Source organism: Marmota marmota, unplaced genomic scaffold (assembly GCF_001458135.2).
Source record: "Marmota marmota marmota unplaced genomic scaffold, marMar, whole genome shotgun sequence".
In the NCBI taxonomy this organism is placed as follows: domain Eukaryota; kingdom Metazoa; phylum Chordata; class Mammalia; order Rodentia; family Sciuridae; genus Marmota; species Marmota marmota.
Genome location: NW_025999900.1, coordinates 10,922,021 through 10,933,533, shown reverse-complemented (window position 1 = coordinate 10,933,533; position 11,513 = coordinate 10,922,021). Strand labels below are relative to the sequence as shown.

The 11,513-nt window shown below is 38.2% G+C and overlaps 1 protein-coding gene across 3 annotated transcripts in view; it reads right to left on the bottom strand.

Moving 5' to 3' along the window:
• Positions 1 to 11,513, bottom strand: part of Cdkl1 (cyclin dependent kinase like 1) — a 52,533-nt gene that overhangs the window by 2,804 nt on the left and 38,216 nt on the right. For 2 of the 3 annotated variants that reach the window (XM_048798611.1, XM_048798612.1), the window contains exons 5-9: positions 9,970 to 10,060; positions 9,000 to 9,200; positions 5,008 to 5,090; positions 2,225 to 2,281; positions 333 to 524 (exon numbers count right to left, since the gene is read on the bottom strand). In XM_048798611.1, coding sequence (XP_048654568.1) covers positions 333 to 524; positions 2,225 to 2,281; positions 5,008 to 5,090; positions 9,000 to 9,200; positions 9,970 to 10,060 — 624 coding nt within the window. The remainder of the gene's footprint in view (positions 1 to 332; positions 525 to 2,224; positions 2,282 to 5,007; positions 5,091 to 8,999; positions 9,201 to 9,969; positions 10,061 to 11,513) is intronic. The other variant, XM_015490910.2, reaches the window with a different exon arrangement.

Here is an 11,513-nt window from a genome sequence, read left to right as displayed (position 1 = left end):
TGGAATGTTTATTCTGAAGGTAAACATGATGACAAAGAACTTCCTGGATAGATTTGATTTCATTCCCAGTGCAAGAAGCACATTCAGCTGGACTGATGTACCTGATTGAGATCTGTGCTCATGTACATCAGAAACCCTTGCCCCTGTATGGCAGCAGGAAACAACAGGGCAAGGACCTCAGAAGATGGGTATCTTTGGGGTTGATAGATGGTGTGACCTGTTTCTTAGGGCTGGAATAAGGGTGCTAGAGCTGTTAGCCACAATTGCCACCCTCACGTCTAGATGCCAACTCTGAACCAGGTGGCAGGTATGGGATCATTTGAAACTATAACCTTGGTTGTTTCTGTAAAGCAGTGCACCATTTTTACCCCAGGCAGGTGCTTTCGGCTCTGTCTTAAAGTCTTCCTTGTTGGTTTGTCTTGTTCTTTTGTCAAATCCCCTACTTCTCTGATGCTGTCAAAATATGGGTGCTGCAACAGCTGTTCACATGTCAATCTCTCAGCAGGGTCCATGTGGAGGCAACCCTGAAAGAAAAAAAAAATCCTTCTAATTGTAGGAACTTACTAATTTCATTTTTCTTTTCTGAAAGGCTAAAGTTTTTAAGATTGATTTTATTTAAAAAATTATTTTAATTGACACATAATTTACATATTTATGGAGTACAATGTGATTATTTCACACATGTATATGCATGATAGGTTATGATCAAATCAGGATAATTAGCATTTTCATCTCCTTAGACATTTACCATATCTTTGTGTTGGGAACCTTCTAACTCCTCTCTTCTAGTTCTTTATAAAATATATAACAAATTGTTGTGAACTATAGTCACCCTACTGTGCTGTGGCACACTAGGTCTTATTCTTCTATAGCCCCCTTCTCCTACCTTCCAAGCCTCTAGTGACCACTGTTTTATTCTCTACTTATGTTATATCAACCTTTTCACCTTCCATATATGAGTAACAATGTGGTATTTGTGAAAGACTAAACTTTGGTTATGAATAACAAGGGGGAAAAAGTAAGGAAAACACAGGTCATGCATGGTTTTAGCTCCTTCCACAGTCATTCCTAAAGGGGTATCCACATAATAAATAAGTCTCTAGAAGCAGAATCAAAGAATTCTCTCTACCTTGTTCTATTCCTGAGTCAGCTGGTGTTCTGCCATGGGGAAGTAGGATATAATTTTGGAGTTCACCCCAGTGGCCAAATGGGACAATCCACTTAACCATCTTGATATATTTTAGGTGCTTTGTTTGTTTGTTCGAAAACAGTTCTCACTGTATTGCCCAGGCTGTCCTTGAACTTGCAATCTTCTTGCCTCAGCCTTCCAAGTAGCTGGAATTACAGGTGTATACCACCATGCCCAGCTTTCCTTCAGGTAGTTTGTAAAAACTTTATTTAGAAATACTATTTATATGTAATACAAATAAAATTCATACAGTAAAATCAAAGTCTCTGCCACTCATCTATTAACTCTACTGTCTCTTCCCATTCCCCATTCCATCTTTTTATTTAATTTAGTGTGACTTTTCAGAAACAGTCTGTGCATTATAAGCATATATGACTATGAATGTGAGAAAAGTGTAATACATATGCCTTTATATTACATCATTCTTAACTATTTTCTTTGTCATTAAGTAGGCCGTAGGGCTTACACTTGGATAGATAAATCCCACAACTACATACCCCAATTAATTGCCTCACTTTTTTTTATAAATGCATCAGCAAATGTATTAAATAGTTTTTGAAATATGTAAGACATTGATTATAACTTGCAAATAGTTAAAAGTGAGGTACCATACCTCATTTTACATAATGGCTATATTTCTAAAAATGTATATATAAGTCAAGTTTTAAAATCAAAATGTACTTCACATGTACTGGGGCATTCACTATTTAAAGGATCATATAGTTCTGCATTTTTTCTTTTAAAGAAAAAGATCCTTTTATAAGGATCCTTTTACAAGTACCACTTCTTTGAAGTTTCTATTTTGTGTAAATTTAGATTTTAAATACATGTTAGTTTTATTTAAAGTGAGAAATTCTTTCAGATGTTTTCACTATAATAGAATGTGACCCATTTTAAAAGTTGAAAATATTTAAGCTTTTTGAAAGAGAAGAATCCTAAAAGGAACACTTCATTTTGTGGATTGCCATAAGTAATTCAGATTCCCCAATGATGACATTTGTGTGCTTCCATGTCTGTGGAAAGCCATGATTTTACCTTTAGGAGCCCCAGGGCAGGATAAGAGATGTTTGGAAATTTTAACTCAAGTGGTTCCTGTTGAAAAGAAAAGGGGTTTTTAGTATACCGCATGTATTCAAATTAAGTTACCTCAAATTAAATTTCCTTTGAATAGAAATGTCTTCCTAGCACCTTCCTTGCCTCCTCCACCCATTCCCACTCCACCTCCCATCAGAAATCACCTCCTTATGTCTGTTTCACAAGCTCATTCTCTCCCCACCTCCAAAATGTTTTTCCAAATTCACTTCCTCAAGAAGATGGCAAATCAGTAAATACTAATGAAAAAAAAACAAAACAACAATAAACACTTGCAGAGCAATTGTTATTTTTTTTCTGCCTCAATTTATATAACCTGCTTTACCTGAGAATAACTTTTGGCATTTACAATGGCATTATAAAAAGGGTCTCTAATTATATAACAGCTATTGACATTTATATAAGAGAATTTCAAAATAGATTCCCCCCCCCACCCAGGTGAACAGATGCTTCTTAGACTTCTGGAATAAACACTGTTGTCTCCTCCCACAAAAACCTGCTGCTGTTTCTCTGATCAGCTCACAGTTTAAAGAGTCTCTTGAGCCAGGATTCACCAATCTCCCTTTGGCCATATAAGGCTATTTTGCTCTAGTCATGCTGGAGTCAATCAGGAATAACACTATAAATGGGAGGAACGCTGCCCCATGTCAGGCAGACAAATAGGCCAGTTAAAGAGACATACCACTGACAAAGGCTAATTGAGGAGGGAAGCTGAGAAAAGAGGCAGCCAAGTTGAGCAAAATAAATGACCACAGTACATTTTGTATATAAAGATGGCAAATCTTTTTTTTTTTTTAATATTTATTTATTTTTTTTAGTTTTCAGCGGACACAACATCTTTGTTTGTATGTGGTGCCGAGGATCGAACCTGGGCCGCACACATGCCAGGCAAGCGCCCTACCGCTTGAGCCACATCCCCAGCCCAGCAATTAATTCTTGATTGTGCACATGCTAATCACTGATGAGAAGAGAGAAGAGCCTCCCTTTTGGAGTTCCCTGTATTCAAAAGGAGGGGGAAAATCCTAAAGCTGATCTGTCTTTGTCCTTGAGAGCCTTCCCTCAACCCTCATAGCCTAAATAGTTCTTTTGCTCTGTGTGTTAAATGTGAGCACCTCTGGGAACTGACATGACATTACTCACATCAGGCTCTGCTGGCTCAGCAACAGTGCCTGGGTTGAGGCCAGCTGGTTGGCTGTGAGATGTCAGGGCCCATCCTGCCTGCTGAACCAGTCTCCCAGCCCAGAAGCCAGTGGGTTAGTGACCAGCAGGGGGACTGGAGCACAGATGTTCAACCAGTGCAGCTCCTGCACTGCTTCTTCCTGTGTTTCTGTCAACAGGAAATCTCCTGCAAGACAACCTCTGGGACACCATGGGAAGTTTTTTTCATTTATGAAACCAGGACTTTTTCTGAAACTTCACTAGTAGACAATCAAACAGGAAATTGCTGAGGAATATTTGGTGCAGAACTGGAAATGTACAGGTCACAAGAGAGTCAGTTGGGTCACCTCCCATATGCCAGATTTTATTCCTGCTTATCCAGCATGACCCACTTTTCCTAGTGCAGGAAGGGGTGTGCTAGGGAAGTGGAAGCCTTAGCTGTGGGACAAGCCCAGGAGGCTGAGGGAAGAGGAGATGTAAATGCAAGGGACAGGCAGAACTTCCATCTGGAAAATGTCAGCAATGTAAGAGAGTGTTAGTTTCAGTTTGAAAATACCTTCCTCAGACCACAGGAACCCTGGGTCTCACAAACCTCGATTATGCTCTGAAATGTTCTTTGTTTGGCAGCACTAGAGCTAGAACCTAGGACCTCACTGATGTTGCATATTTTATTAAACATTTAATTTATGTCAAATTAAACATGCTGTTCTATAAACTTTGTTTTTCCTTTAACAACATGTTGTGTCCTTTTTCAGATGAATACATATAAATCTAAATATTTTTCCAGGCTATGACATAGTTCTACTGCATGGATGTAGTATAATAATCCCCTGCTGATGAACACTACAAGAAATTGTTTCTGTTAAATGCTACATCTTTATGCCTTGTCTGATGGTTTTATTGAGATAAATTGTTGAAAGTAGGTTAAGGGGGGCTGGGGTTGTGGCTCAGCGGTAGAGTGCTTGCCTAGCACATGCGAGGCCCTGGGTTCAATCCTCAGCACCACATAAAAATAAATAATAAAGATATTGTGTCCAACTAAAAAATAAATATTAAAAAAAAGAAAGTAGGTTAAGGGTATGAGCATTTTTAATTTTTCAGTTCTTTTAAAAATGTTTTTTTCCACATCAGCCACAGAAAACAGGAACCAGAGTGAGGCTTGCTTAGAAAGTTCATTATGTTTTTCCCCCATGATCTGAGAGTCAGTAACAGTAGAGTATGGAATCTGGACAATGTTGGGTAGTTATCTTTTCCTTCATGGGCCAGTGTCTGGTTTGTCTAAAAGTTGACTGGCTCTGAGCTACTGAGGATCAGTTGATGAAAATGATAAGGGACAAGTACAGCTGGGGCAGACAGTTCTGCATTCCTGTCTGACAGGCTGACTAAACTCTGTTATCTAAATTAGCACTGAAAGCTGAGATCTCGTTAACCCATTTGCTCCCATGTTCTTTTTCACTCTAATACAAAACTTCCAGTACAGGGTGAGCTATGGCAGATGAAGAAAGTGAGTAACTACCAAGACTTAGCTAGCCTGGTCTGAAGAGCTCTCTCCAAAATGGATTACTCACCACATCTTCAGGGTCTGGAATTTTCACCCCACTGAAGTACTGATTCGTGCTAAATACTTGCTGGTGTCTAGGAATGAGATCTCCTGGAAAAGAAAGAAGGAAGTGAGATTGGTTACCAAACACTAATCTATGGTCTCCCTCCACGGAAGCTGTGTTTGTCTGTACCTGCACCTACAAAGGGGGCAGTTCTCTTTTCCAAACAGAAGGAGAAGCATTCAAGCGAAACAGCCTACACTGAGCTTTACAGTGGACAATGCACCTTTATTTGGCTCAGAGATGGTAAGCAACAGAAGTCTAAGTCAGCAAGGTTTTGTCTGGTTTGTCTAAAAGTTGACTGGCTGGAGGGCTTACAACCTGTTTGAGGAATCCAAACCAAGCAACTCAAGTAGACACACAAATAAAATAATGCCTTTTTAAAAAGTAACAAAAGGGCAACAACTATAAGGCATTTGATAAATATTTTCAAAGGGAGGGAGGAAAGAAATCACAGAAAATTTTCTAGCCAGAAGGAACACATTTTCAAACTGGAACCATCTTTTCTTAATTTACCAATTAGTGATCAATTGGAAATGCCATTTCATCTACTGTTGAGAAGCACTTACAATGTAAAGGATTGATACAAAAGGAGCATATCTGTATTTGAGGGGACATGTGAAGCTCAGCCTGCCAAAATTGCAGTTAAATGGGCTAAAATCATCCTCATATAAAATTCTAGGGATAATACCCTTAAAGGAAAATTTGTTCAGAGAATATAAGGAGGGAATCCTTAAGGCACACCCAGCCCCACTTTCCAGAGCAGACTGAAAAGCAAAAACTTTCCAATCAAGGGCCTGTGCATGTCTCCATTGGACTGAACTAGAGTTCCTACACAAGGGCATCAAATTGTCTTAAGTTTACTGATTTTAGAACTTTACCTCTCATTCAAATCTAAAACCTTGCTCCATTTTGGAGGAGGTCAAAATATAGTTTCTAATGCCTCTGTCTCCATCCTCAGTGGTTTCCTTGTGAGCACAATCCCCTATGCCCTAATGACCTTCCATCAGAGCTGGAGGGATGACACAGAGAGGGTGTCCTAAATCACTGGGGGAATTACATCCACAGAAGACTAGATGCCCCTGAAAGGGTTACAAGGTGTCTACAATGTGCAGACATTGGTTGTTGGTAAGTACAAATATAAGACACCATCTCACCATCAAGCAGCTTATAGTAGAAGGCAAGACATGATGATGGCAGGTGCTATAAGAGTTTACGGAGTAGGAAAATTTTGCTTTAAACTGGGATACTTAGGAGAGTAGTATCTAAACTCTCTGCCTTCTGAAAAGGGCAGTCTTTGCCTATGAACCTTTTCATCTGTCCCTCACTTTCTCTTCTTTCTTCTCCTCTGCTCTTACCACTCCCCTCAAGGAGAAAGGAAAGGGCATAGAGGTGGGAAAGAAGGAAAAGAGAAGTAGCATTAGAAAGAGCCAGTCTTTCTGCCTTATACTTAGAAGTTTGGGAATCTTCCTACATAGAGTCTGAATAATCCAAACTAGTCAGACAGGCTGAAGTTAGGGATATCCAAATGAATTAACATATCATAATACAAATTGAGCATCCCCAGTCCCAAAACCTGAAATCCAAAATGTTCCAAAGTCTGAAACTTGTTGAATACCACCATGATGACAAAAGTTAAAAAATCCACATTTAATCTCATGTGATTGTAATCAAAACACAGCTGCACTAAAAATATTGTATAACCTTCAGGAGAAATAAAGTGAAGAAGAACCCAGAAGATGGAAAGACCTCCCATGTTCATGGATAGGCAGAATCAATATTGTTAAAATGGCCATACCACCAAAAGCAATGTACAGATTCAGTGCAATTCCCATCAAAATACCAATAGCATTCTTCACAGAATTAGAAAATATACTCCAAAAATTGATTTGGAAGAATAAAAGACCCAAAGCAATTCTAGGCCAAAATAGAATACCTGACTTCAAATTATACAACAGAGCTATAGTAACATCACAATATCCGACTTCAAATTATACTACAGAGATATAGTAACAAAACTGAATGGTACTGGCATAAAAACAGACACATAAACCAATAATATAGGATGGAAAACACAATAGAGACACCATATAGACAAACCCACACAGATACAGTCATATGATATTTGACAAAAATGCCAAAAACATACATTAGAGAAAAGACATTTTAAGCAAATGGTACTGGGAAAACTGTTTATCCATATGTAGAAAAATGAAACTAGACCCTTATCTCTTACCCTGCACAAAAATCAACTCAAAATGGATCAAAGACCTAAGAATTAGACCAGAAACTATGCAACTCTTAGAAGAGAACACAGGGTCAACATTCTAGCATATAGACATGGGCAATGACTTTCTGAATAAGACCCCTGAAGTTCAGGAAATAAATGGTATGGCATCAAATTAAAAAGTCTCTGCACAGCAAAGGAAACAACTGGGAATTCGAAGAGAAAATCTATAGAATGGGAAGAAATCTTTGCTGGCTACTTTTCTGACAGAAGATTAATATCTATAAAGAACTCAAAATGCTTTACACCAAAAAATCAAATAACCCAATTAATAATGAGCAAATGAATTAAATAGACATTTCTCAAAAGAAGAAATACAAATGGCCAATATGTAAAAAAAAAATGTTCAATATCATTAGCAATTAGGGAAATGCAAATCAAAACTACACTGAGATTTTATCTCACACCAGTCAGAATGGCAACCATCAAGAATACAAATCATAATAAATTCTGGAGAGGATGTGGAGAAAAAAGAATACTTTTACACTGTTGGTGGGACTGCAAATTAGTTCAACCACTATGGAAATCATTATGGAAGTTCCTCAAAAGGCTAGGAATGGAACCACCAAATGACCCAGCTATACCACTCCTTGGATTTATACTGCAGAATCAAAGTCATCATACTACAGTGATACATGCATACCCATGTTTATAGCAGCACAACTCACAATAGCCAAACTGTGGAACCAGCCTAGATGAATAGATTTTTAAAATGTGGGATATGTGTGTGTGTGTGTGTGTGTGTGTGTGTATACGCATATATATATACACACACAATGGAGTTTTATTCAACCACAAAGAAAAATGGAATTATGGCATTTTCAGGAAAATAGATGGAACTAGAGATCATTATGTTAAGCTAAATAAGTCAAAGTCAGAAGGTTAACAGTTGTATGTTTTCTTTCATATGGAGAAGTAGAGAGAAAAAAGGAAAAGAAAGGTGGGGGCAGATCTCAGGAAAATCAAAGGGAAGTCAGTAGAAGAAAGGGACCAAGGAGTGGGATAGGGGAGGAGGGAGGAAGTGCTGGGAAGTGATATTGGCAAAATTATATTGTTACATTGTATATTGTATGCATGTATAAATATGTAACAACAAATACCATCAGTGTGTACAACAATAACGCACCAATAAAAAAACATGTAGGGAAAAAAGTAAAAAAAAAAATTACCTTTAGGATCGTGTATAATTGTATACGAAATATAAATGAATTTCATGTTTAGACTTGGGCCCCATCCCTAAGATATCTCATTAGGTATTTTGTAAATATTTTTTTTAAAAATCCCAAATCTAAAAACTTCTGGTCCCCAACATTTTGGATAAGAGGTACACCATCTGTAAATGAAATAAACCATGAAAGCATTCTGTGAACTACTAAGCCCTGGCAGAAATGTTCCTATTGTTGCCATGATTATTTTTCAGAGGTTAACTTGGTCTAAACTATGCTCAAGAGAGAATCTCATGTCTTTTGGATAATTAGTAAATACTCAATATTATCATTATTAAAACAAACTTGGACACATTTAATAGAGCCATTTCAATGAGGCTCCAAAGTTGTTGCCTTTTCCTAACCGTAAAGAGGATCAGATGGGCCGGGAACTTGGCTCTGCCTGCACTGCCAACATGGGTAAAACTATGCAGTTTCCCAAATGGTGGAACAAAAACACTACTTACCCAAGGTTTTCCTAATCAGATAGAGTTGATCCACATCTGATTTCCCTGGCCACAGAGGCACTCCTGATAGCAGTTCAGCAAAGACACAACCAACTGCCCAAACATCCACAGGAGGTCCATACTGTGTGTCCCCCACTAACAGCTCTGGGGAGCGGTACCACCTGGTAGCCACATAGTCTGTGTAGTAGTCACTTGGTCCAGCTTGCCAGTGATAGAACATGGAAAACAAAGTGGTGGAAACCTGGAGTCAAAACTGGGAGGGAAAGAACTAAGAAAGCAAGTTTGCCCTCAAGCTTGTGGCTTTTTGAAATTGCTGTTCTCCATGCTGGTTGCACATTAAAATCACTTGGAATGTAGTATTTTTTTAAAATTACTGATGCTTAGGCCACACCCCAGTCCAATTATATCAGAATCCTTGGGAAGGGCCTAGGCACATCAGTTTTTAAAGTTGCCCAGATGATTCTAATCTTCAGTTAAGGTTGAAAACTCCTCTTCTAAAATAGTATTTTTGGAAAGTATTATTTTAGTACAACCTAGTAGAAGCCAAAATAGCATACTTTTAAAATTTTTTTTGTATTTAAAATTTTTTTTTTAGTTGTAGTTGGACATAATATCTTTATTTAATTTATTTATTTTTATGTGGTGCTGAGGATCAAACCCAGGTCCTTGCACGTGCTAGGTGCACACTCTACTGCTGAGCCACAACCCGAGCCCAGAATAGCATACTTTTTAATAACATTTTTCTTTGGAATAATTTTCATATAGCATACATATCTATCAAAATCACTGTATGTGTCTACATTTTCAAATTATAAATACATTATAGAATTCTGAAATTACACAATTCTAATTTATAGCAAGCTTATGCTTTAAATATACAAGAACTAGCTTTCTCTAGCATCTAGATTCTTTAACATATCAAGACCATTTCCATCTTTAACACTTAACTAAAGAAAACTTCAATACTCACTCAAAAGCCGAGCAAATCCAAAGTCACAAAGCTTAATCACTGAATGTTTTGTAATAAGGATATTTTCCGGCTTCACATCTCTATGTATGCACTAGTTACAAAAACCATAACAAAATCAGGTTACAAAGGAGTGACCATAATACATGACATAAATAAAACACCTGAACATTTAGCAAATAATGGATAAATCATTTGAATCTTTCATTAGCCTGTTGGATAAGAGCAAAGCAACGACCTAAAATACATCTAGTTCCATACCTATAGCTCGAATCATCCCCAAAAGGGTTCAAAAGAACCATGAATAATAAAAAGGAAAAATGAAAATAGGGCAGTCAGCAAATAAAAATATATGGCAACTAGTTAAATTTGAATTTCAGATAAAAACTCTTTTTTTTTTTTTTTGTCAAGAATTGAACCAGGGACTCACGCATGCTAGGCAAGTACTCTACCACAGAGCCACATCCCCAGCCCCAACAAACATTTTTAAAATAGAAGCATGTCCCATGCAGTATTTGGAACATACATATATTAAAAAATGTATGCTTGTGTATCTGAACTTTGAACTTAACTAGTAGCCCTGCCTTTCATCTGATGACTGTAGGTGAAAGGGAAAATGGTAAAAGGCTCTGAGTGAGGCTTGTGTCAGTGTTGCAGGAGCTTCGAGTTGGTGCATAAGCAGAATTCACAATGGAGTTGCTGAGCTGAGAACACAGCTGGCCTGGTAAACAGGACAAGCCCTGGGCCTGCTGAGATAAGCAGGGAAGAGAAGGGTGGGAACCATGAGCTTGCCAGGAGATCTCCCTTTCAGCTCTGACATTTGTCCCGACAAGATAAACAAGAACAGGCAGCAGTCCTCACCCTCTGGGGAGAGTCGCTAGATGTCAGCTCTGCCCCACAACACATCTTGCTCACAGAGCTGTATCCACCCCTTGGATGTGCCTCCTGCTCCATAATTTAGACTGCAGTCACCTGTGGTTTTCAGACCGCAGCCTACATTCCTTAACAGAGTGGTATTAGAAGAACATTTGAGAGTCTTCATACAACTTTCTTATTAAATGATAATTTTCTTGACAAAAAAACAAACCAACAGCCTAAGTAATAATTGCATTTAAAAATTCAGTTGGGCCAAAATTACCACTCAGGGTTGCTAATAACCTTCCCTTCTCCCAAGTGTTTTTCTCTCTACAAGGGAATGCTTCTTTCTGCAACCTCAGAGACCCCTTTGGTACCCTGAAGCCCTGGGGTTATTCCTGACTTTCTAGAATCTGGAGATAGGAGAGGAGTTCTTCTTGGGCCTGGATGGTTCTCACTCCAAAGAATGGTAAGGGTAAAAGGGACAGGGCTGTAGCTCAGTGGCAGAGCACTTGCCTCGCAAGTGTGAGGCACTGAGTTGGATCCTTAGCACCACATAAAAATAAACAAATAAAATAAAGTCAATCTGTCCGTCTACAACTACAAAAAAATTTAAAAAACAAAATGTTAAAGGTGAGAGATCAGCATCAGTGTTTTCCCATAAATATTTATTAGTCTAGAAAATTTGAAAG